Source organism: Pundamilia nyererei, unplaced genomic scaffold (genome assembly GCF_000239375.1).
Source record: "Pundamilia nyererei isolate P.nyererei 1_Seehausen unplaced genomic scaffold, PunNye1.0 scaffold00075, whole genome shotgun sequence".
Classification (NCBI taxonomy): domain Eukaryota; kingdom Metazoa; phylum Chordata; class Actinopteri; order Cichliformes; family Cichlidae; genus Pundamilia; species Pundamilia nyererei.
The window spans coordinates 482,687-509,012 of NW_005187476.1; the positions used below are offsets into that span (position 1 = coordinate 482,687).

Sequence of the window (26,326 nt, forward strand, 5' to 3'; positions counted from 1 at the left end):
TTTCTTATAATTCAAGTTTAATGCTGAAAAATGTAAAGCCACCATTTTCTCATTAATCCAAACATCCTTTTTTACACAATATCTCACACAAAGGTAAAGAGAAGATATGCAAAGATGAACACGGAGCAGAGAGACTGACGAATGTGATGAACAGTCACGACAGACAGTTATAGCCCTCATTTTTCAGTGAGATGTTGGTGAGAGGCGCTCACCCTCCAACAGCTAAAGTCAGAGAAGCAGGTTAAACTTCTGGTGTTCAAGAGAATTAACTGAAATGGAAATGAAAACCCATCCCATCTGAGCACACTTATTTATGCCTACAGCTTCAATTAAAAAAAAGAAAGAAAAAAGGTCCACTCTGCTTTCTAAGATCTACACACAAAACTGGAGTGTGAAAGTGTGAGAGTAGTAAAAGGAATATAAAGCAGTAGTCAGGTTTGAACTGTTGCCTCATCAGTCAAACCTGTGAAGAGATGAAGATCAAATCGCCTGAAGGAATAACCAGGTGAAGTCAAGTGTGCCGAGAGAAGAGTGGAGAAACACATTTTACAGGCATCTTCCTCCCCCCACTGTAATTAACATTCACCCCTTTACCCCATCACACACCCGTAGCCCTCATCACGAAGAGGGCCACTCAGTAAAACAATTCATGTTATTGCAGTTAATGACATGTAGATACCACAAGTTAACCAGTAACTATTAAAAAAAAAAAAGCAGTTTATGTATCAAAAACAGGCAAGGTCCTTTTTTTTTTTCCTTTTTTCCATAGGAGGGAAAACACATATGAACACAGATGCCACAGCTGTCTTGCTCACGAGCTCTGAGCATTTCCTGTCATCCAGTCCTATAAATAACGCCAAATTTTTGTGCTTCTTTTTGATGTTTCACTGAAAGAAATGCTAAAACTTTCCACAGACGAGAACTTGTTTTACCGTTACGAATGTCTTTAATTTGGTATGCTAAAAAGTAGTCCCAAGCTAACACTGTCATATACCAGCTAAAGAAAAGGAGATTCGTATTTTATTTATCATTAAATATTTGATCTGATATTCGGTCCGAGAGCTCCAACATGCTCTAGAAAGACTCTAGAAACCCATGTGACCTATACCTGAACTGTAGCTACAGAAACCTACAGAGCTGCTTTAGGTGGGACTTGTTTTGTTTAAAGAGTCCCACAGAATAAAGACAGACTGCAGGAGTGAGAGAAAGACCAACACTGGCTCATCTGCAGCTCTCTTTTCAAGTCAGACTTTGACGGGACAGTAGACACGTTAAAGCGATGGAGTAATCCTGTTGCTTTTTACAGCAGAGTGTCACAAAGAAGCAGCTGCCGGACTGTAACGTTATTTTAAGCATTATTAACCGTTTCAGCACATGTATCATAAACACTGCTCGAAAATCTGTGGAAAATTCAGCGAGGTACAACGATCCGTGATCGTGTGCAGATGTGTGCTCCCCCCGAGCAACGTGGTGCTGCGTGGAGTCATTACAGCGAGGAGCAACAACCAGTGTGGCATCTGTGTGTATATATCTATGAGGAAAAACCCCCCGCTTTTATTTTTTTGCCGTTGTTGTCAGCTGCACTGTGTAACCATGGCAACAGCACCCAATGACTCTTGGCAAAGTTGAACATTTCTGCCCTCGACGGGGAGTCTGATCTGTGCGAAGTCATCAATGCTCATCAACCAAATAGAACACGTTTAAAAAAGAAAATGAAATGTTCATTTGACTCACGATCGCTTGTCTGTTACAGTGGTGACTAAGTGATGCTTACAAAGGCTAAAATGGTATTATTTATTGACACATGGCTCTTAAAATGGCTATATCTTAAATCTTAAATAAGAGATCCGTAAACCCAATCACCACGTGACTTCACCCATCAAGTGTCTCCAAAACACAAACAAACCAACACTAGCACTTGTACAGTATCAATGTGGTCTACTGGTGCGCCGTCAAATGATAAATCACGAAAAGAAACATTCACCCCTAAAGCACACTGAAATCTACATCACTCTGGAAACGTAACGATGGCAGTTCCGCCCAATTCACCACAACCATCCAAATTCAGGCATTTCATTGGCTGGCGCTTGCTAACCAATCAGTAGCACATTCACCAATCAGTGACAAGGCATTTCCTTGACTGCTTCATTTAACTTGAGTTCCTCAAATGTGCAGACGCTCGACAGGAAGCAAACGAACTGCAGCCGTTCCACGTTAAGATGATTTTTTATACATATATTTTCAAAGCATGAGGTAGGGATGCACCGATGAATCAGCCAAGTATCAGCTGATAAGATGGCGTTACTGACTTTTGCGCTGGCTAAATGTTCAAAAACTGTTCCATGAAGAGCTAAAACACATGCATTTTTTTTTTTAAATAAAGTTTTTTTTTTTTTCTTTTTCTTTCACCTGGAACAAAAAAAACAATATAAAGACTAAAAAAAAATGTCAGTATCAGTGCTGGATTACGGCCTAGTATTTCACAGTCAGTGCATCCCTTACTACGAGGACAGAGCACGTGTCGAGGAGAAAATCTGGCAAATTATTTTTGTTTCACTCCTGACAAAAAGTCTGTAGACGAGAAACGGTGGTGCCACAGAATTCAGCCGTTTACCGACTCGAGTTTGCCCGTCTGTGCGCCTGTACGCAAGAAAAAGTTCATCTGCAATCTGCACCAGTGATGACGTTGGCCCAGCGGTGCAAAGCAGACTTAAAAAGAAAAAGACAACATTTCACTGCACAAGACGAGGTAAAGACATTGTTTTTGAAATACCCGAACCAAAGTCAAAGGACAATCATGATGTACTTTTTGACGCGACTTTAAAATGTCCTTTCAAACCGTGAAAACACACCGAGATAACAGGGCGGCGTGTGCATGCTGGTTAGGACTGTAGCCAGAGCGCAAACATTTCTTAAGCAAAGTACGGCCTCTGTGTTGTATAACCAAACACAAAAAGGTAGCACTCGCACAAGACCTCAGGAATAAGTCACCTTTACCAATCATGTCAAACATGAGTCAAGTTTAGTCACATGACAGGAATGACTCAGAAAATGTGGGATCTGTCAACTTACGCCTGAAGTATTGTGAGTGCTGCCTTTTTATCTTTGGTTATTCAGCACTGGGCCTACATCACTTTGATAGTTGAAGTCTTTGACTCTCATAATACTCATTTCTGAATGTCCTTTATCAACTTTTTTTATTCCATCCTTTCAAACTTTAAATTCATGTCAAACCTCTGAAAGTATTACTAAAACAGGAAATGACATCACTGTAACATCAGGTACTTTGGTTCTGCCAATTCAAAAAAAAAAAAAAAATGCATCAAATGTCCCGTTTTCAGAAATGTTACTGGTATAAGGTTTGTCATCCTGTTTTCTGAAATGTAGCATTTTGACTTTTGTTACTGCGTTTTGCACCTTGGGGCCACCGTAAATGATTCTCCTCATACATTTTCACGTTAAATAGAAATATTTCACACAGTAGAAAGTCAAACTTGTGTTATTGCTTCTAGTGGATTTACTTTGCTAAGCGTCAGATTTGGGTCAAATATTCAAAAGATGTGATGCAACCTGTACAGCAATGCAATGAGTGTCAGAAAGCTCAACTCAGCCACAGGAGCAAGCCGGGAAGATTTTACCTGGCAATTGCCGAAGTCACTGACACCTGTACTGTTGTGATACAGACAGCTGATCTTATTTGACCCAGATCTATTAGATGTTCACCCCACCCACATTTGACCTATATACAGCTCCCCAGAGACAATAAACCCTCCAGTAACAATATGGCAAACACTGTCAACTTTTTTCCATGTCAAACGTTCTCGTGTGCGTTTGTGCCCGAGTGGCGTTCGTATGTAACAGCTCATCCAGTCTTTATCAGCAGACGCACATGAATGAGGTATGCGTCGCCTCGGTACTGTGTATGTGTGTGCACGTGTAAATGCATATATGTAACAGCGCCTCCAGTGTCGTCATCCTGTTCCGTAGGATGAGAATATTGCTTTCTGTCAGCTTCTGGTGCCTGAAAGGCACCACTCCTCACCTCCTGGCCTTTATCCGCTCCATCGTGCACAAAACATTCTGCTGATGGTCTTATTCAAACTGCTGCCCAGTTGAGATGCCAGGCATGGAAAATATATGACCCTTTGTGCAAAAATCAGCCCTTTAAATTGTACATTTAGTTTCTTTTTGCCTCAGAATTTTTTTTAATTCTTTGTCTTCCGTTTGTGCAAGCATGCATCAGTTCCACAGAGACTGGCTGTGCAATAGGAACAGAGTCCAAAGATGATGGTTTAAGGGTATGGGGATAGGAAAAGTTGGCGTCCGTGTTGACGGTATGGGCAGTCGAGGAGGGACGTGGGTTTGGGGAATTGAAGTCCTCTGACACCAGTTTCTACCTGGAGATCATGGAGCTGGACTGGGATTGGTTGGAGTTGGTGGTGGCGGCGCTAAGCTGAGAGAAGCCGCTGTGGCTCGACTCCAAGCTGGTCATAGATCCCCTGAGAGAAGAAACAAACATGCGGTGAACACGTGAATGCACACAAAGCTCACACTTCAGCTAATTTCATGTGTACACGACACCTGTGCAGCCTTAAGACTGCTTGGCACTAACTGAGCGCACTATGTGTGCATGACCCGTGCTCATGATGCAGAACCATGCAGTCAGAGCAAACCTAAAGGAGGGAGAATCACTCTGGACCCTACAACATACAGGCCCTGCCACAGGCTGCAACAACTCAGGGAACGGTTTTACACCAGCCACTGTTTTTAATTTTATAATGAATAAAAACAACAACAAAACAAAAAAAACAAACAGCCAAAGGTCAGGGCATTTCGTTAAAGGCAGGAGCCACTTAAAGGGGATCCATTGTTCTTTTACCATTTCCTGTCATATCTGTGTTAAAAAAAAAAGTTTTGGGGGTGGATGTTCATGTTAAATATGGCAACATTTTCCAATAAGAGAGGTCCATATAACAACCCCTGGAAGCTCGAGACACTGTAATGTTAGCAGTCATCTCAGGCACAGAAGCCACACCCACGTGCTGTTCAAACTGTCTGTTTACAAAAGGCACCAATCAGAACAAAGCTGCTTGAAAGTGGGAGGAGCAGCAAGGCCCAGTATAAGGTAAACAAAACTAAACCGTATCCTACAAGCTACTCTAGCAAAACCTAAAAACAAAATATGCAGCTGGAAATGAGCGAAACCGGCCACTTCAATGAGGCTTCCTGTGGCAAAGCATGAGGCACCATTTTTCTTTTATTACTTATGAATGAATAAAAGAAACTTTAGGTATTAATTCCCATGTCGTAGGTAGACTGGTTTTGGATTTATATGGATGCAATATAAAATTACTATGTGCATTGACAAAACCAATGTCTTGGTTTAATATGTGCCTGAATACATTCAAAAGGTTGGCTTGTATGAAGCCAAATTAAAATAATTTACAAAATATGACACGTGGCACTTTTATTAACCTCATCCATTTTGTATGAAGTTATTAAATCCTCCATAAAAATGGTTATGGATGATTATGACCCGCGGTACCTCAACTTGCATAAATGTTATTCATTTTTGATTCCTTTTAACTGTTAACCGTAATAACCCATCCTAAGTAATTGGAACAGACCTAGATAAGTCTGAGGGACTCACCAGAGAATTAAAAATGAATAAAAAGAGCAGCTTTAACGAGGATGACTTTAGTTCACAGGAACCCTTTAACTCCCAACTCTACAATACAAGGAGCCATAAAAAGGTAGAGACTTACTGTTATGGCATGTATTATACATTACAGACACGGGAAGAAATATTGCCCTAAATTCTACATTTACTTCACTCAAGAAGGCATTTCACATACTCAGAAGTGTAAATATCAACCTTTATCAAAACATCTTGTTAAAAACTACTAGTATGAGTTAGATGATCACGCCAAGTCTGTTTTTGAAGCTAAAATAAACTGAAGCAGCATGTGCACTGAAAGCAAAGTGAGACTGAGCTGGTAGTGCAATGTGATGAGTGAAGAAAAGCAAATACAAGTCAGAAAATGACAGTGTGTATGTGCGTGTCAGTTGGGCGGCTGTTTGCTGAAGTTAACCAAATCAAGTAATCCTGAGAGTTGTAGTTATGCAAGCGGGGTGATTAATGCCAGCAGGTTGCACCGGATTCTTTCCTCAGTGTGAAGAAAGCAACAACATCCTGTTAGCCAACGCTAACAAAAGTCATAAGCAAGAACAGATGCAAATTAGCATCTCTTTGCAGCATCAGAAGCAAGACTGCCATGGAGGGAGGGAAGGAGAAGGGCACTCAGATTAGCAGCCAAAAGCAGCGATGATGATGAGCTAGTGCTAAAGAAAAAGGGGCAAACACCGAGCCACTTACAAACTCTGCACATCACAGCAAGCCGTTCTTCACAGGAAGAAGACAGAGCAGGAGGAGGGGGTTGTGAGCGATAGAACAGGAGTGGATTGGAAAGAAAAAGCTTGATTAAAGTCATCTTCAAGCAAGGGAACAGTATCCTCATCTCAAAACTGTGGGTCTGGAAAACTCATTATACTCCAAAGGCATTTCAGTCATCTTAGCAACATTACAGATTTCATTCATTCAAGTACCAAATGTCATACGTGGCACTATGTGGAGCATTGTAGAGAGGGAAAACTGAAAGAAGACAGGAGTGAAAATGAGCAGTAATAAATGGATGATGTCTAAAATAAAAACCTTATCAAAACAGCAAAAATATGAATACATGACATATTTACACATCACAGACACATATAAATGTCTCCATCGTTCACCCACACACTAACCTGAAGTCCTCAGAGCCCAACACCTCAGTGTAGTACATGACTTTACACTTGTGTGAGGAGACCTGGAGGGTGGCCAGCACGTCATCCACTCTGGGCAGGTTGGTGGCCGAGCAGGCCGCCATGTTGTGGAACTTCCACTGGAGGATGTAGAAACCCGGCCACCTCGTTATGTGGGAACCCTGAGGAAGGATTCAAAGTACAAACAAGCAAAAATGAGGATCTGTAGAAGTAACAATGATCCAAGAAGACATCAAAAGTTCACGATCATAAACCAACCTGCACACTCTCGCCCTCCTTGCAGGTGAGCGGAGACTCGACCATGCTGTAATCCTGACCCAGCGTCCAGGACTTGTCAATGAGCTGCACGTTGTTGCCTCCTGGGGAGGTGATGCCGTGGGTTCCCTGGATATCTTTGCGTGGTACTTGCGGAGCTCGCTTTGAGTGGTAGATGTTGAAAACAATGTCGCCTTTGCACACATCGAAATCCCAGGTAATAACCGAGGAGGCATCGATGATCTCGATCACAATCTGATGGGGGTGGAAGATATTAAGCAGGTTTACATAAAGTGCATGGGCTGTATAAGATGATGTTTTTGGCATTAAAAGTGAATCGACTGATTGCAAAAAGAAGTACGGCTGTGAAGACGTGTGGGAAAATCACTCTTTACCTGTCACTTTTGATAATCTAGGCCAGAGGTGTCCAACTCCAGGACACCACACTTATGATAATGATAATAATGATAATAATAATAACTCCAGGGCTCAAGTGCCAGCGCCCTGCAGGTTTTAGATGTGTCCTTGACCCAACACAACTGATTTAAATGGCTAAATTACCTCCTCAACATCTTAAAGCTCTACAGAGGGCTGGTAATGAACTAATCATTTGATTCCGGTGTGTTGACCCAATGTGATATCTAAAACCTGGAGGACACCGGCCCTTGAGGCCTGGAGTTGGACACCCTGGTATAAGCACTAGTTTTGATGCTGTTAGCATCCATTAATCTCTGTGCACATATGTAAAATATGTATGTACTCAAATATGTGGGAAAATGGTATCACTTCAAGAGGGGAAAGAGAAGTATCTAAAACATATGAATGCAGTTTTTAGGCCCGGTGACTGCTGAGATTAAGATCAAACTTGCTACTAGGAGGAAACTGGCTTGTAAAATGGTAAATGGCCTGTATTTATATAGCGCTTTACTAGTCCCCAAGGACCCCTAAGGGCTTGTAGTCTAAAAGCAACTTGAAACATCAAGCTTAGAAAAATACTACATCCTCTTGAGAACAGAGAAAACAAAAAACAGTTTGTGTGTCCACTACAGACGACATGCATGAATAGTCTGGGTCTCAAAAGGCTATAAATGACAAATCCTTTCCATATACAAACTTCAGGTAAACAGCAAACTAGAGAACTCAGTTACCAAAAGCAGTGAAATAAAATGGTTCATTTGCGTGACGGTCTGAGACCATTAAGATAAAAAGCAAAGCCCTTTCCAGATGGGTGATTATGTTTGACAGTGTCCCTTTGGTATAAATCATGCAACACGAGGTTACGCCACATCACTGCAGGCAGATTATATTTCAAAGTCACGCTACATGTGTTCCTCGTCTGAATTCAGAATCTACCTAAGATGCGTTTAACAAGTTACAACCACTAGGTGGCAGAAAGTTTCACAACACCTCCATCAGAGGCACTGTGCAGTTCTCTGTTGTCCTGACCTACTATTCATATCAGAGCGACACAGGCCTTCCATCGTTTTCTTTTACTTTCCGTGCATTCAGCCTCACCTCATGCGGAGCTCCTTTGAAGATGCTGGCGCTTTGATAGATCATCTCAGTCCACAGACGGATGTCCTCGTTCTCGACCTCCTCGGCTGTGCGGTACATGGACTTGGGAACCAGGCCACCCTCCGGTACCTCACACTGCAAAGAAAAAGCACACGTGTACACTGGGTCAGTAAAGGAAAACTCGACGTGGGTGGTGTCATGTTTTAGGATCAATTTTTACTCTGAGTTTAAATCTTACAGTGACTCTCACCATGCACTCTCCTCCCAAGAAATCCGGAATGATTTCCTTGTCTATGTAGTCCACGAGACCTCCAGCACCCTGATAGTCATTGCCTGCGTAGATCAAGAACTTCTTGCGGGTGTTTTCATCAATAAATGGGCTCACCTGAGGGAGAAGGCAGATATTAAATGCATGACCTGCCTGCAGTAACATGAGGAAATACTGGTGCAGCATATGAAACTTGTGTTTGATAACAATCCACATTCCTTTCCCACCCTAAACCTTATAAATGCTAAAACAAGGAAGTTGTTTAACCAGTTTCTTGGTTAATTAAAGCAATAATGTAATAATGCAATAATATGCAACTATTCTACCCTTAAATAACCAGTCAAACCCATGTTTAAAATACATGACTTAATTAAGTCAGGAAGGTAAACACTATAAAACAAACTGAAGTCTTTTGTGACGTGCTTTTTGCATGAGCAGTCAATAGGCAGCAGAGCTAGGTGACCAGGTGTCCTATTTTATGTGTGACTGCACAGCATTTTTATCCCTTGTCCCTCATTCTACATATTGAGTCAGTGCTCTACATTTAAAAAGTAGAACCATTTTAAAAGTCAACACTGCAGGACAAAGCTTGGCTCTTTTCCAAAGACTGTAAAGAAAGCAGGAAAGTTATCATCATGCATCAAGTACAGGCTAACCTGTAACCTATCTTCTGCCGCCTAAGCTATGTGTAACAGGGAAAACTGACTCCTGCCAATTCAAATCCACAAACTAGACATGTATTGTCACAATATGATGGAAAACCAATTAAAAAGAAATACAGGTCAAACAGCTAGAAGGTGATTCTTAGAGGTGGCTCTTCATTTTTGCCAGAGTAAAGCGATCCTTCACATGCCAAACCTGTAACCTACAAATTTCAGTCTATCTGCACAACTGTCTTGTCCACACTACCAGATGCAACCATACTCTGTTTGCTGGGATCCTGTCACCTTAAGTAGAACCCAGCAGAACTTCCGGGACTTGAAAGCTCTTATTTCCATTTGGGGCCAACGATGCTGCTGTTGCCACTGCTTAGCAAATACTACACATTTGTGAATACTGGCAACTTCTGCATGTGTCAAAATAAGAGTGTGAAACAGACTGAAAAGTCACTGTATGCATAATCCGGTGCTGTAACACGATGACCCCACAGGGTCTGAGTTAGTCTTATCCTGGGTCTCACCAGTGTCCAAAGGACTGGGAAGACTCTTGGAGCTCTCAATATAAGCAGCCGTCCTAGAGTCTCAGGGTAATTTGCCTCCACGACCTCGATGATCCTCAGCAGCGCCTTGACTCCTGGTCGCCATAGGTGACGCATGTTCAGCCCCTCCAGATCTACTAGACATGTCCAACAGCTAGAGAAGAGGACATGAGAGGATTAGGGATGTGTGTGTATAAGGACAGCCACAAACCCATAAATGGGCTACGGCCTCTTTTTGACCACTTAGCACTTGTCACTCTGAAGTGAAGCTTAAGTGGTGAAGGCAGTGCTTGCTAATTCTGGAACCCTCCAACCCTTGCAGCACATTCTTCCTTTCCTTCTATCTGTCCTGGCAGAGTGCTGTGACGTGACAGCCTCTCATAGTTCACATGCCTTCCTGCGCAGCTCTTATCCCAGGCACCTCCTCCTCCTCCTCCTCTTGCTGCTGCTTCAGAGAGCTGACAGATGACAGATACCATCTCTGTTCCCTCCCGCTCACTCTGTCAGTTGCCATCTGAATGAGTCCCCTGAAAGGCGAGCCTCATGTGCGCTTTCCATTTTGGGGGAGATAAATTCTGCTCTGGACTCACTCATAGTGTGTGTGTTTGTGTGTGTACCTGTGCCCAGTTCTGACTGCTGAACCGAATCTAAAACGGCTTGCATGTTTTTAAGCTGCTTTTAACCTGCATTTATATTCACCTACAACCACATTCAAAGCCGTTTTACACAAGCACTGGACTATACCTACCACTGATGCTGATTATTTTTCTTTGTCAACACTGACACTGTGTTATTAGTTCATATTAACTGTCTAGATCACAGGCAGTATGGTGAATTCTGTCTTCATACTCTGAACCACTACGGAGGCTTCTTAAAAAACAAACAAAAAAAACCAACTAAAACATCTAAATTAATTTAGACTGGCATAATGTATAAAAACAGAAAAAAACAAACAAACAAACAAACAAACAAACAAACAAACAAGTAAACCTGCAAGTTCTGAAACTCCAGAAGCTGGAAATAAAGTATGCTGAAATGGTTCCTTCATATGCAACAACTGATTAAAAAAAGAGGAATAGCAATTTTTGCTAAACAGGTATTAGATACATGAAAGTAAAAACAAAATAAAATGTAAAAAAAAAAAAAAAGAAAGAAAGAAAAATCTATCTTAACAACACAGAAATAGTACAAAAATAATAATTTTCAGAATTAAGAAAATCGAGGGTGATGACATGTAAATGTTACCTTTTAAAATGTTCTAATAAATTATTTTTCAGTAGTACATTACTTTTCTGATGCAGCAAAAGAATTGAGACCAGTTTTTCTAAGGTCATTGTGAATAAGAGGTGCAGCCTCTGTCATACTGTGATGTGAGACCAGGTACTGTGTTTAAAAGTAACCAGAGAGCAGAGATAACAGTTTTTGAAATGGAGCCTTTTAAGTCAACGTCACACAGGGATACTCTCCTGTTTGTTATGGAGGACTATCAAACTATTGTATGATGTAACATCAAGCGAGAAAAGTATCACTTGTGATGAAGCACAGCACAGTTTAACAAATATAGGTTTTATATTTATATAAAACATCACAATAAACAAACAGACAAAACAGGAAATTGTACAACGGTGTTATGAGTAATAGAAGAAAGAGCAATTTGTTTCTGTATATAGTACATATGTATTTATATCAGGTCTTTATCTTCAGTTTTCTTGAGTTGCTCCACAAGGAACAACTTGTGAATTGAGCTTCCAGTCAAAGCCCTGTTTGAATATGTGATGCATTTCAGTTTTACTCTTTTCTTGAACTAAACTCAAAGACAGTCTGCAGATTTAAAGCAAGGACCAGTGGAATATAACGTAGTATCACCTTTGAGAGGCAGAGATATATTGGTTTACAAATATTGTGAATAATAGAGGTCCAAGATTTTTTCAACAATCTAACATATTGACAGGTTGTAAAGGTTTACCTGATTGGCCGACCAAACACCTTTGTGTTCTCCTCACAGCGTCTCAGACCCTCCTCATTGATAGAAAGCACCTGCAGTGACATGAATTGTACATTTGACACACTTGGCTCCCACACTCCACTCCACAGTGACTGCAGCATTATAAATCAGCACCCTTTACACAGCCTGCGTTCTGTATATAGCCTGGTGTTAATTTACCTGGCAGGAAATGCCACCGGACATTAATTCTCCAACCTGTAATCCAAAACCGACCTGACCCAGCGCTTCCGTATTACAAACCCAGCGGCCTGCCTGGCCTGAATTGCCCACTTTTTCTCTCTCTTGCACCAACTGTGTGTAGAAATGCAACTAATAGAACAAAGCATCAGGTTGATAACAGGGGTAAATTAATGAGTACGTTATCAAATTGTCCTGTGCAATTCAAAGAAGCAGGAGTTAACAAATATTGTGGCAGAAACCCTGTCTGACCTATAAACTCATCAACCTGCACTACAAACACAAAACCTTAACTGCAGTACAGTGTGTTTTACATACATGTCTGAGCAAAGACTCCTCCCCGAGAGCGCGCACCAGTCCTTTGGTGTCCATCTGGCCAAGCCTCAGGATGTACAAAGGACGGCCGTCTGAAAAATTAAAAATTAAATAAATGTTTACATGATATATCACATGATTTACATTCCACAAAGACTACAAGCTAAGTGGAAAGGTCAGCATTGCTGGCCATCTGCTCTTGTTACATAAGACAAGTTATTGTGTACACTGAGGAATGCTTTCATGTTTTGTCCCTGTTGATACAAGGCTAATACTTGTGGAAAATTGGAAATGAGAAGATTAAATAGGCTCTGGTGTGGCAACATAAAAGCTTTGTTTGACTTATACGTTCATTCTTTTCCCAAATAAGGAATCCAAGGAATCTACTCCAAAGAAGACTGTCACTGTGAGAGTGTGTGTACTATTTGGGTAACCAAGTAGCACCAACAAGCTAGATCATTTTTATTTTACACACTTGGCTGAGAGCTGCGGGTTGCTAAGAATGGTTGAGATCTGTTTACACTGTAAAGTCACATAAGAAAACATTATGTTGAAAAACTGCAAACACGACTGCATGATTGTGTAAGTGGAGTCTCCTCTACGGAACAGTGCAAGTTTAGCGCTGACATAACCTACACAAGTCATAAGATCATGTGTTTCCATACTGATGCACATGCAAGATTTCAGTATGCCTAATAAAATTATCTTTAGTTGCGGCTGTAAATACCAACCCACCTTTGTCGTGGTGGTGCCAGCCGCCGGTGTAGTAGTCCTGAAGAACCTGTGGAGAGCTCCAGGTTTCCAGCAGGTAGTCCACCTGGTGCTGCTTCCTCCAGGTCAGAGACTGGCACAAGATCTCCCGCGCTTTATCCATGTTGAAATCTCTGGCCCGCAAGAAACGAAGGATGTGCTCATCTTTAGGGATCTGAACAGAGTTGGAAATGGTTACACTTGCCACCATAAAACACATCACTGTTATTTAAAGACATTATAAAGCTAATTTGTGAATAGTTAATGTAAAATACAACATTATCAGTAGCCTAGCTAAGATAGAGTAGTAGTGCTAAATATTACTTTTAGCAATAACTAACTCAAATGTATCAATAATGTATCCAGTCATGTTTTGTTATTATTCCTTTTGAGAAACAGTGCAGTACCTTTCCCTTGTGTGTCTCCTGAAGCCACTTGCGCAGTCTGATCAGGCAACTCTCCTGCAGGGGTGTCAGGTCACCCAGGTAACGTTTGATATAGTCTGCATCCAGCTTGTCTGCAACATAAAAAAACACAAAAAGTTAGACTGCTGGACAGTAAATTAATGTGTAATAAACTTACTGAAATATCACCAATAAATCACAAATTCTAATGAAAATCTTAGATTCTGTAAACAAGGCCTTGCCCTAGCTGTCAACAGATATGTAATTGGATGTCACGATTCACAATAAGAAATATGTTTTTTCAGAAATTACATCCATAACTGTAAACAACTTTTCAAGACGCTGAATTCCATTCTCACACCCATCCCCATTCTTGAGCAACTACTTTTCCTCAGTTATTTAAATTATTCACCAAAGTTGTCTAACTGGTTGTTGTTTTTTTTCAACGATGCTTGCAGATGACAAACTGTTGCGGCAGTGGTATAAACCAAATTTAGTTACACAATACGATTTCAATATTAGCCATTTTTTGCAGAATATAATTATATACACAATTCTAAAATAAGCTTCTAGGATTCATTTTCTGAATCTTCAGGTACAGACCTTCTGGTGTCCCCGGCAGAATCTCTGCGAGGCTGTCGTTCTGAAGCAAGTTGCTGTCCTGCTTTGCATCCTGTGAGGGTCCATCCCTGGCATCTGCAGACAGTGGGACTGAATCGGCAGGCACGATTCCAAGCTCAGGTTGGTTCGTTGAGAGGCTGGTGGGGCTGGAGAGAGGCAGGGAATGAGAGGAGGGACTCCAGCGGGGCACATGAGTGAGCCCCTCATCATCCAGCTCCTTTAGGTAGTATTCTATGATTTCTTTTCCCTGTTAGAAGGAAGGAAAACAAGTGTGAGAATACCGAAAAACATGATCTACATGTGTTTTTATTCAACCAAGAAAGGCCATGTAGCGTTTAGCATTTTCCAACTAAAGCGTCATTTTAAACTGAAGCATCAGCTAATGAAAACAGAAGGAAAAAATGAAAGGACTGTATTCTACATTGTTCATTAATGAAGGTGGATGACTCACTGGGTCCACAACAAAAGAGCCCTGTCCAGTCTAAAAGTTTACACAAGCTTATTTATGCAATTACAGTGTGAGATGGACTGAGTCATGTTCCAGAAACATCTAACCTCGTAGGACAGAGTGAGATCTGAATAATTCATAACGCAGTCATTGTGTTGTTTAATGTTACTGTGCATCGGTACATTCACACATAAATGACGGGATGAAACAATAAGCACACATAAACACACCTTTTTGATACTGCTGGCATACTGCTTCATAGCAATCTTTTCCACGGTGCTCTCAAAGCCGAAGAAGGACTTGATGTCCAGACTGGCGGTTTGCTCAAAACACGTCCAGTCTTCATTCTCCGGGTGGACCTGGAGACAGACACACACACACACACACAGACACACACAGACACACACACACACACACACACTATATTAAAGCTGTAAGCAACACAGAACCGCATAACCATGTTACTATGGTAACCATACACCCAGCTTCATTACATGATGACGCACAAAGAAAGCAATTTTCACACAGAGCACTGTGAGTGGGAGTCTGTGTGTCAGTCTGTCCATGTTAAAATTAGCCAGCATTTCACACATGAACAGTCATGAAGCTTGAAATGCACACATTTCCCTCAGTGCTGTGTGAAGGTCATCTTCGGCAATAGCAAAAATCATTCTACAATCATGCTCGGCAGCTGGAATTTATTTCTTTTTGAAGTTATGGCTTTTTGAAGTTATTAAAGTGAGTGGGAGAGAAACTCAACATTAGTTTCTGTGGGTCAGGGACATAAAAAAACATAAACATAAGCATAAACAAACTCATCAAATTCAGTGACTTGAATAATTTTATATTTGTCCGCTAGACTTTTATGCACAACCCTTAAAGTGTTGTTTTCAGGCCAAACTGCAGTAGTAAGGACTGGCTGGCCAGTATATAGCACTCTACACTGCATATATCTTAGATCTATGATGGTTCTAGAAGGATTTGTTAGGATGACACTTGTGACAAAAAACATTTTTAAATGTATTTTAACAAAAATGTCATTTTGATTCAAGCTACAATATCAGTAAATAAAGAGTCACACGCTTCTAAAGCCATAATGATGGTAACGTGTTCACCCTTGACTACCAAAATATTTCATCTGTAGCCCGGTCCATTAGCTCAGTCTAACAGCACTGTCCATCCTGGTTACTGTTATCACAGCATGTTAAAGTATACAGTATAAGCCTCTGTTTGGCCTTAGACCTAAAATTAGCACTCCAGTTGGTTGGAGGCTAACTCAATGTGCTTGACCTCATTAACTCAGCACACATGCATTCATAAATAAGCTCATCTGGAGTCACAGTTTCGCATAGTGCAGAAAGAAAGTAAAGAGATGCTGGTTTCATTTCAGTATTTTGTGAGTAACCAAGCAGAATGCAGACGACTAAATAATTCACAAGGAAAGATGGGCCGAGACAAACAGAAGCAGGCTCAGTGGTAGTCCAATCATGGATGCAGGGAAGAGATTAAAGGAGGCACAAACATCAACATGGCTGTGCTGGTGGCAGCTTGCCATTCAGCAGGTGAACAACAGCGTTACAGAACATGTCAGTGTTTGCTCATTTGTCTGTATGCACAAGTCAGCCTAAATAGCCAAACGGGTTGAGCGTGTCACACTGCCAGGATCTGGGTTTTAGTTTGCCTCTGTAAAACCTGCCCCAGGAATACACACTTTCATGTTACAGCCTGCTTTGTATAATTTATACACACTTCTCCCACCTTAAAATGAATATGTTACTTTAAACCAGGAAATGGTAATGTAAATTGGTTGCAATGTACCTTGGCTGTACAGGACCAACAAAAAAAGTGGACACAAGGTTCTGGTACACGTGGATTAAAGAATCCTTGCAGTTATTTTTAGATCACTCTCTGGAAGCCCCATATTGATCACCTGTACAATCCTCAAACGTCTGTTTTCTGAACTAACTCAGTGTTTGTGGTAAGGATCAGTACTGGTCATGAAAGACATTTTCTTGAGCATTTTTCCAGCAGTTTCAGTGAAAGGGTTGAGTTTTTATGCCAGAAGTTAGCATGCTAGGTGTAGAGCAAAACCAGGAGAGTGGAGTCTACTTAAAGATAAAAACAGCAGCTGCACTGAAACAAGTGAGAAATGACTTTCATTAAAATTAGTGAGGGATTTTAACAGTTTGCTCTTTGCTTGAAATGTCTATTGCTGATAGTATGCTACATACCGAATAGCAGCATGTCTCGTGGACGACAACCCTGTTGGAGAAGGTCTCATTGTGGGACTCAATGTGCAGAGTCCTTTCCTTTCGGTTCAGCGTGTTTTTCTGGATGAAGTAGACATAGTCCACACCTGCAATCTGTAAACAATAGAACTTGTATTATAAATGCAACTGGCATGAAACACAGACACTGAAAATAAAAGATAAAACTACCTTTGCAAAAATTAACACTAATACATTCTGTAAAAGAAAACAATCATGGCGAGTACTGAAATGTATTGTTCTCAAAACAATATTAAAAGTCATTAGTAAAGCATTAAAGCTATATTTATGATACTCAATTGCTGGAAATCTAAAGTACAACAAACCCTTTTGAGAAGGCGTGGGGCATCCACATCCAGGGCACAGCGGCGCTCAATCTTCTGGGTGGAACCATCCTCACTGGTCTCCTCATTCACAACGTCACTCGCCACAAACATGGGGATGAGGTGACAAGTAGGGAAGCGGCGCTCATAAGCCTGAGAAAGAGAAGAGGAAATGCATAGCCTGTTAACACCAGAGCTTTTAAGCTGGAAACACATTTTTAGATTTCCAAGGATAATTCCAGTCTGCTGACTCGTTAATTTTCAGAAGGGTTTTTCCTCTGTTGTTCTCCAAACTGACATCTAGACATGATTAGTCAACAGAAGCCTGACTTAAATAGAAAACCTGAAGGGCTTATCTCTTGCCTACAGATTTGACATATTCATACACCGGCACGTTTAGAGATTAAGGTTCGTTAGTCGACAGTGCCTGACATCTATTATAGGGCTCATGGTATATCAAAATCTGTTGAATATTTTTTTTATCTTAACTAGAGATATTTGACTGGCTTATAAACAGCAGTTTGGAAAGAGAACAGCACTAATGCTTGTTTCAAATTAAACAACTGAGGCTCAGGAAAACTTCAGCAACAATGGCACCAGCCAGTTTACATGAACTCCATTAGAAAACACTTCACGTATTCTAAAAGGGAGGAATTTAAATAGGTGGGACGGGTAGAGCAGAAGTGAGAGGCTAAATAAAGCTCCTTCAACTTTGTACACTTTCAAACTGCTTACTTGAGCTGAACCACAGTGGCATCAAAGCAAATGAAGCGCTTTTCAGTTGTTTTACAACAAAGGGTTGAACACACAATAGCAGTTTTTGTACTTGAACACAACACCGGCTCCATAATGCGTTTAGTCATAAATGCAAAACACAGGCAAATTCAGCTCTATTGCAGGGGCCGGCCAGCTGTTATACAACTGAGTCTGCTGGCACAAAGTGCAGGAACATTACTTCTTTTTCTATCGTCAACATTCATCCATCTTAGATATGATTACTGTGGTTGCGCAAGGAGCAAGTCCAAACAGACGACTGGAAAGGCAAGTCTAAAATAAAAACAGTGATCTTCCAGATAACTTGTGCTGGAGACAGTCCAAGTTTATCACAACATTGCACTAGCCTGAAACTCCCTTGTCACGTATCCTACTAACGTGATATTTCCTGTTTTGTACTGTCTGAAACTGGATGCTGAAATTTAATTCCCTAAAATATGAATGGGAGCATTTATCTATGACTCAAAGAGCACACACACACACACACACACACACACACACACACACACACACACACAATAAAAGGACACAAAGAAGGAAAGAAAGAACCAAAAACAAAGGGAAAGGGAAAACACAATGTCGGGAATGTGGTGGTGCAAACCTATCAACAGCATGTTTACCGTTTCATAAAGACATGGCCCGTAGGTTTCAAAATATCCAAGCATAGAGTGAAATTCAAGTCTGTGGACAAACTTTACAAGATCAACTGGAAGATCAACTGCTGCTCACAAGACTTTTGAGGTTGGTGGAGTTGGATGTCAGCTGAATCTCTGACAAAAGGAGCTTTATTTTGTGGAGCAAAGGACAACCAGTAACCCTGAGGTCCTTTGAAAACCATAGAACAGCAAATTGGTGTGAAATAGGCTTTAAATTCAAGCTCACGTTTAACATTCTTAAAACACTGAGCCATTTGCTCTCGAAATTCACTATTAAAATATTTGTCTTTTCTATATTTAAAAATATAAAAAATACAAAAGAGGAGGTTTTGAATGTTTAGTATGCCAAGTAACAGCAGTTTTGTGTTGGAGGAGGCAGCCAGTGGGGTTCAGGAGCTCCTGGCATTCCTGTGAGGAGCTGCCCACCGTGCACTGACTGCATGAATGCTGAGCTCTGTTTTTCAGCCCCAATGCTCTGGAACACTGGGGGTTTGGTTTTTGTCCTGCCGTCAGCACAACATCACTGACTGTAAATGTCAATTTCATCCCTTTAAAAAAGAAAAAGAAAAGAAAAAAAAGAAAAGAAAAGAAAAAAATCATACGTCAACAAAGTCAACCACAAATGTTACGTCTTCACAAACAGCACTAGGTTTCATTCCAATGACAGGCTTAGATCCTGTATGGTTCAGATCATTCAGCAAACCATGAAGAGGAATACGTTTTCTTCAGAGCCTTCACTTCATGCGGAAACAAACCAGCTTTTAACTGCTTTGTGTTCCCAAAATAGCCAGGCTGTTGTACTATTAAAAACAGGAAACAGAAGGGTCGTGATTCTAGGTTATTCCTGAAAACATTTTTTCTTTTTTCCTTCTGGGTAAGTCGCGGCTTTTCAAACCTTGTCTTAACTCAAGGCTCACTGAGGGACATTCAGGCCTGGATTTATCTGTGAAAAAATACAGTAGTTTTTAAATCAAACACGGTCCTAATTTAAATCAGCACCTGGATATTGCACGTGAGCGCATAGACGGTGCAAAAAATAGTTCCAGCATCCATGGCTAAAAAAAAAAAAAAAAAAAGAGTCAAAATAAAAAAGCAATCACTTTGGCTCCAAGACCGTATAGGCTGATAAGGAAAGACCCTCTCTTTGCGACTTCAATAAATACATCACTGATGAGTTGTTAATTTCGGGTCATGAAATGAATCATGAAGTTCGTTTTGTAAATTACAATTATTATTAGAATCAGAAGAAAGGATTACCCTGGTGTGCTTATTGGCAAATCACAAGTCATCAGACAATGAGTGCACGGTGACTTCTGTCTCAGTCAAATCCACCGTTCGCTCATCAAGTCCAGCTTCAAACACCAAGATGGCAATGACAAATGTGAAGGTTTCAAAAACAGATAGGCCAGTGGTCTATTATGGCAACTCTCTTTTCTACTGCCCATGTGTAAAAGCACTTCAGCTCGCCTAGCATAGAGCTCCATATCACACTTTCACATGGTCCAACAAAGGCTCCAGGACTCTTCAAGGTGGCCAATTTTCTCTCAGTAGAAATCTTCAAATTCTAAATCCCTCCTTGGCTTGTTTGGCACCATGATAGCATCTTAGCTCAAGCTGATGGTTCTTGACTGCTAAAAGCATGAAACAACAGGGCTTCTTTTCTATTGGTTGTTAGCCATTTGCTGCACAGAAGAAAGTGACTCCACTAGTGTGAGTAAATTCACTTCTGTGCGCAGTTATGCATTGCAATAATAACAATAACAATAATAATAATAACAATAACAATAATAATAATAACAATAACAATAATGTGTGGCTAACACAAAAAAAGAAAAAAGAAAAAAATCACATACTTAAACAGAAAGCCAGTAATACACTGAATATTTTGGACACTGGTGCAACTATAAATAATTAAAGATTTTACCATGACCAATGAGATGCAGGACTGAAAATAAAAACTTTAGGCAAAGGCCAAAACATCTTCTTCTAGAACCAGCGCCTGAGGTTATCAAACACTACAGCTTATCTCGGATGTGCCAACGCACCACAAGAGGATCGAAACCTTCCTTTAATGATGTAGCCAATCGTAACATGATGCATCATGTTACTATTGGCTCTCCACGCATGACTCAAATGACAGCTAAATGCACATGTGTGCCAGCATGAAGTAAACATCCAGGCTATTTGGCATTTATCCTGATGATTACTCTGCTCTACATTAACCTACAATTGAAAGCTAACAAATAGTTTGGTTCTGTTATTCCATTAAAGGGGACTGAAAAAGCTTTTCTATATATTTTTGCAACGCTGTTATAGCGGTGGACACTTATATTAAATATTGTTAAAGTTTTGGTTAAAGTAGTTTCAGTGTATCTACTTGTAATCCCTGAGACAATAGATTGGGCTCCTCTTGTCCAGTGTTCCGGTAAAAGATAAGAGGCTTTCCTAGATGTTTCAATTGAGTGTATAAAAACAATGTATAACCATCAACATGATGCGTGTTTTATTAAAGCTGATACCTGCAGCACTTGAAATCCAAACCCAGAAGTTTTCTGTAAGAAAACAAACCAGCCGGAACAAGACAAACATTTTCCCGCCCTCGATTGAGTCACTGAAATAAAAAGCAGGCACTGATGACACATCAAGCCAAACATACATGGTAACCAAACTCCACCACTGTAAATATTCATTTGCCCTTTGCCAATACTCTTTCCTGGAACATAACAGAACAAAATATTTCCAAGTTTCCAGACTCCAGGTATTTTAAAGAACAGGTTTAAGGACACCCTCCTCCACCAGCTTCCACGGTTTAGAGAATCAGACATACCTCAAGTGGCCAAACCCTGAGTAATGGTTCCTGGAATTTGTTTGTTCTTTCCAGGAGTGAACGAGAGAAAATATATAACAATATACTGTTACTTACATCCTTCCTGCATACACAAAACAGTTTCTCCTTTGAAAAAAACAGCAGTGTTGATTAAGGCACGGGTCTGGAAAATAAAGCTAATCCTGCACAGGAAGGGAGATTCAGGAAGTTCCAAGAGTTCTGGGGAGTACACAATCAACTTTAAGACTACAAAGGACCACATAGTGCGTGTGTGTAATATAATACCAAGCAAGAAGTAGTAGTTCTGGCAGGTAGCCCAGCTATTATCTGGCCTTTAATGGTGGGATATAGAAAAAAAAAGAAAAGACAAAAAAACCCCTTAAATATAGCTGCAAATCCAATCCAAACAAATTCAGGAAAAAAGTCAAGTAGTTAACCACCTGACTAATCTGCCTTTGTTGTTGTCTTATTTCTTTTATTTGGCTCCAGTTCCTCAAACAATTTTATCTATTTGGCACATAAACATCAGGAAAAAAAAATTCCCAAAATATCTTCAACAATCAAATTACAAGCGACTGTGCAGAAGCGCTGAAGAGGTGTTTTGACATCTGACCCAGTTTATGCCCAGTGCGCATAGTTTCGGACATACTGAAAATGAATAGCTAACTTAGCACATCTTTACCTAGCACTGACCTAGGTCGATCGGAGATGTAAGATTAAAACAATACTGCTAAACAGAATCATGTTATATCTTGATACAGTATGTTGTTAGTGTCAGGAACAATTTAATAAATTCAAGCCTGAAAGTTTTGCAGCACATAAAACCTTTATTTTCTGCACAAACTGACTACTGCCTCTGACCGTTTAAGACCGTTCGGATGCATTTACACCAGAGAGAGATTCGCTTTCTCCTCTTATCAGCAGTGAGATCTCTACCTACACAGATCTGCTGTTCAATCTGTGCGACACAGACTGTACATGCAGCAGGTGGATAGTGCCATGTTAAATCTCTCAACCCCCACACAATAAAAGCTGCTGAGTCTAACAACCTTTCTAGCAGAAACCACGCATAAGTAGGGTGGCAGAAAATGACCTAGTTTTGCTCTTAAGATTGGAAAAGAAACACGACTGGGAACATTTAGCGCAAAAACATCAGCGCTATCACTTTATCTGCCAGCGAAAGCCCAGGTGCAGACTAGAGGACATGCTGATGACATCGAGTCACGTTCTTAGCCACAACATAAGAAAATGCTTAGTACTGAACTGGATGAAAAGACATAAATTAACCAACTGGCTAATATATTTTTTTATAGCTCTGGCACGATGTTTCTAACTATTTAAATCTCTAATTTAAAATAACTAAATAAATAAAGGTAAATTACAGATGATAGCAAGCAAGAGCTAATTTCCTGTTAAATGTTTTAGTGTATCGGATTTCATCAAGCTTTCAGGGCTTAGCGACCAGTTTTTGGTTGACACCATTTTCTTTTAGCTGCCAGATTTTACATGGCTTAATCCCACTTCTTGGGTGTTCTGTGTCTTAGATAAAAATGGCACCTTGTCAATCCTGAGAGACACTAGGGTCAATCTGCTAAAGACTAAGTCGAAAATGCTTGGCCTGTAGGTCTCTGGGGACTAACACTAATCAGAGAACACTTCCAGCTTCCTCGGCAGTAGTGTCACATCTCTGGAGCTTATGAAAATGGTTGTGTAACAGAGACGACAGTCGCTCAAGGGTCAGACTCGGCTATTTTTAATAGCTGTCTGGGAAAATGGGAACATTTTCGTTGAGGAGGTGGGGCACGGTGGGGGGCTGCATTATTAAGATTAAGATACTTGATTACGACAGATTAGAGACGATGTCAAAACAAACCAGCACACACAGCACAGCAAAGCTGACATACAGCAGCTAATCTGGCTGCGCTGCCTCAGAGGAAATTCACAAGAACCACTTTAATGTTTTATTCACAGGGCCATTCAAGTGTACACACAGTAAACTGTGGCTCTTTTCCTCTTCAGTTACAATGACTAACACAGTTTTTTCTTCTGTCATTTCTGTGTATTTAAGTCACGCTTATGAGGCCCACTCTCAAAAGGTTTCCTCTTAAAGACCCAATACATGTTGCATAACAAACACCACCCTTGACGTAAGACAAACAAAACCTGGTTTTGTGTGAGGGCTGCTGGCACGGGTGTGACGTTGGTTAGCCTGTATTTGGTAGCAAAAATCATTAAGGGTTCCCTCCCACCACCTCAGGCTATCCGGGGTTTGACCCGTTATGGACGTCATTATATAGCGGTGGGCATCACATCCTAGCCCAGAACAGTGTTTTTTACTTTTGTTTGACATTGCCCACCACATCCATATATATTTAAATTGGGGTGGTCGTGTTATGTTTGCCGCTCCTTGCAAAGAGGATACCAAAAACCATTTGAATGAAAGCCATTAAGGATGCAGATGAGTGTTCCAGTTGTGGCTATTACTGGGCACTGACGAAATGCAAGTGCTGCCAAATGACAGATAACGTCATGTTCATTCATGAGACAAGTTTTCAATGAAACCCAAAACCTGCCCCTGTAAATAATGGCCCTGACGCACAAGACCTTGCTGACTTGCGTTTATATAATTTGAGGTGACTAGGTGACGGAGAATGAAGTAGGAAGAATGGAAAATGGAAACAGGGGAAAAAAGAAATCCTGATTTTACTTCAGAGAGCAAAGCTTAAGCTAAAACTAGGTCATTACCAAAGAGGAAAGTTACGAAAGAGGCAGCCTGAAAATTGTGGGTTTCTTCTTGCAAACTCAGACACAGGGGATGCTGGAAAAAAAATGTCAATGTAAAATATATTTAAAAATCATTTTCTCTGATAAATACTTTACATCCAAGAAATCAGAGTGTGCATTAGGGATGCACAGATTAGAGATAATAGCTAACAGAAGCTTAATTTCTTTTGTAGTAAAACCAAGGTGAGAATCTCTTTCATGTCTGCAATGTGATTGCTTTTAAATCTTTCAGTTTATTTAGAAACATCAAAGTACAGGAAGCTCAGAAAGCAAGAAAGAAAGAAAGAAAGAGAAAGAAGATTATGATTAGTTATGATTGGAATTTAGAGTCTAAATTTCACTTTCACCTTAGAGATTGTATACCATTTTATCTAACATGTAAATTTGCTGAAAGGCATCACTTTCAAAATTTTATGCATGCAATAACAGGGTTTTTGGAAGCATTTTTGACTCTTACTTTAAAACCACAGGCATTTAGGTTTTAGTCTGGACTGGTATAAATTGGTATAACAGCCATGTTTGCTACTTGATGGGGTCTTATAACTCAACAGGTGCCTCTTTCTTGATCACAAGACAGCAATTCTGTGCATGTGAGTAATAGCTTAGATGTACAGAAGATATGTCCAGTGTATATCAATGACATTCAAGTATTGGCATAGTTTGATTTAAAATATGCTAAGTACAAGTGCGGATTTAGCCAAAAACTATGACAGCCTAAAGAGAAGCAAATTTTAAAGCTTTATTTAAAACTGTGACATCAGCTATTTCCATAGCACAGCCCAAGGAAATCAGACATTTAAATAAACAAAGCAATATACTTGAACCCTAAATTAAGGAAAATACATGCATGAGAAGCACAGAAAAAATAAAACAAAAAAGTTTTGTTTTTTTTTAATTATTATTTAGTAAAACTTTTTTTTTTTTTTTTCAAAGGCCCAAACCAGTTTGGTGAAACAGAGCTTTCAGTGAGACTGGTTTAAATATGACTCACGTTACCCTTTGAATGCATATGTACAGATCGAGCATTTGAATAGTTTGTAAGAGGTCAAGTAAGTGAAAGCATTCTTGGAAACTTATCCTGCAGTTTCCTAACCTCCTCCATGAGTTCAGTCTCCGATGCTGATGAAGATTTTGTTTACCTTATTTTATTGCCAGGTTAAAAGTCTGAGCCTAGGTATAGTCTCATGAGGGGCAGGAGCAAGAACAAGCTGTTGACTGAAAACACAGCAGAGCCTTTGGTCCGTGCATGCCATACCACCCACTTCTCTCCTTGCAGTGATCTCACTGTGTGCATTGTAATGGCAGAACCGCCTGGAACTACCAACTCAGAGGGAGGAGGGGAAATCTGCCAAGTACACAGACCTTACATAAAGCTCCTAAATTTTTGCCGGCCTAAATAATATGCTAAACTGTATTGCCAGGGTGTGCATGCATGGCTTGTTAAATGCGTGCACGAGGGAAGAGGAATCAGCAGATGGCCATCTGTCCGTAATCAAAAACTCATCACTGTAAAAAAATAAGAAAAGCTCAGCTATAGGCATATTTTGCTTGTGTAAGAATTACTGAGACACAAATCTGTCAAGTAAGCTTCAACACTGTCAACTCAGAGATACAAAAAGTGCTGAAACAATTATGTGTCAAATTATAAAAACCCCTTACTAAGACTTTTTTGTGAAATGATAATACATTTCACAACAATGTATTCCGTGTTTGGTCTACACTGAACGTTACGAGTAGACTATAACTTATGTAAAAACAATAACAGTTACCCTGACCAAAAAAAGAAATGATTTCCTACACCCATTTCTTCAGATTGCAATTAACTAAAGACGTTGACCTTAAGCAGTTTGGGTGAAGACGCATTAGGTGATCAGTGTGTTCAAGTCTGATTAAATTCAATGAGCATCATTTAATTGGAGG

At 40.3% G+C, this 26,326-nt stretch overlaps 1 protein-coding gene across 3 annotated transcripts in view; it reads right to left on the reverse strand.

Annotated features, from left to right (window-relative positions):
• LOC102212259 (SEC14-like protein 1) overlaps positions 1–26,326 on the reverse strand; it is a 33,853-nt gene continuing 7,527 nt past the window's right edge. The window contains exons 2-16 of one of the 3 annotated variants that reach the window (XM_005737336.1): positions 17,369–17,518; positions 17,007–17,138; positions 15,006–15,134; positions 14,310–14,574; positions 13,710–13,819; positions 13,288–13,477; positions 12,556–12,644; positions 12,022–12,092; positions 10,038–10,209; positions 8,840–8,974; positions 8,590–8,724; positions 7,078–7,329; positions 6,802–6,980; positions 6,377–6,403; positions 1–4,499 (exon numbers count right to left, since the gene is read on the reverse strand). In XM_005737336.1, the coding sequence (XP_005737393.1) occupies positions 4,394–4,499; positions 6,377–6,403; positions 6,802–6,980; positions 7,078–7,329; positions 8,590–8,724; positions 8,840–8,974; positions 10,038–10,209; positions 12,022–12,092; positions 12,556–12,644; positions 13,288–13,477; positions 13,710–13,819; positions 14,310–14,574; positions 15,006–15,134; positions 17,007–17,138; positions 17,369–17,518 (2,142 nt within the window). In that variant the 3' untranslated portion in view covers positions 1–4,393. Of the gene's footprint in view, positions 4,500–6,376; positions 6,653–6,801; positions 6,981–7,077; positions 7,330–8,589; positions 8,725–8,839; positions 8,975–10,037; positions 10,210–12,021; positions 12,093–12,555; positions 12,645–13,287; positions 13,478–13,709; positions 13,820–14,309; positions 14,575–15,005; positions 15,135–17,006; positions 17,139–17,368; positions 17,519–26,326 lie in introns of all 3 variants that reach the window. The other 2 variants (XR_311846.2, XM_005737337.1) reach the window with 2 other exon arrangements.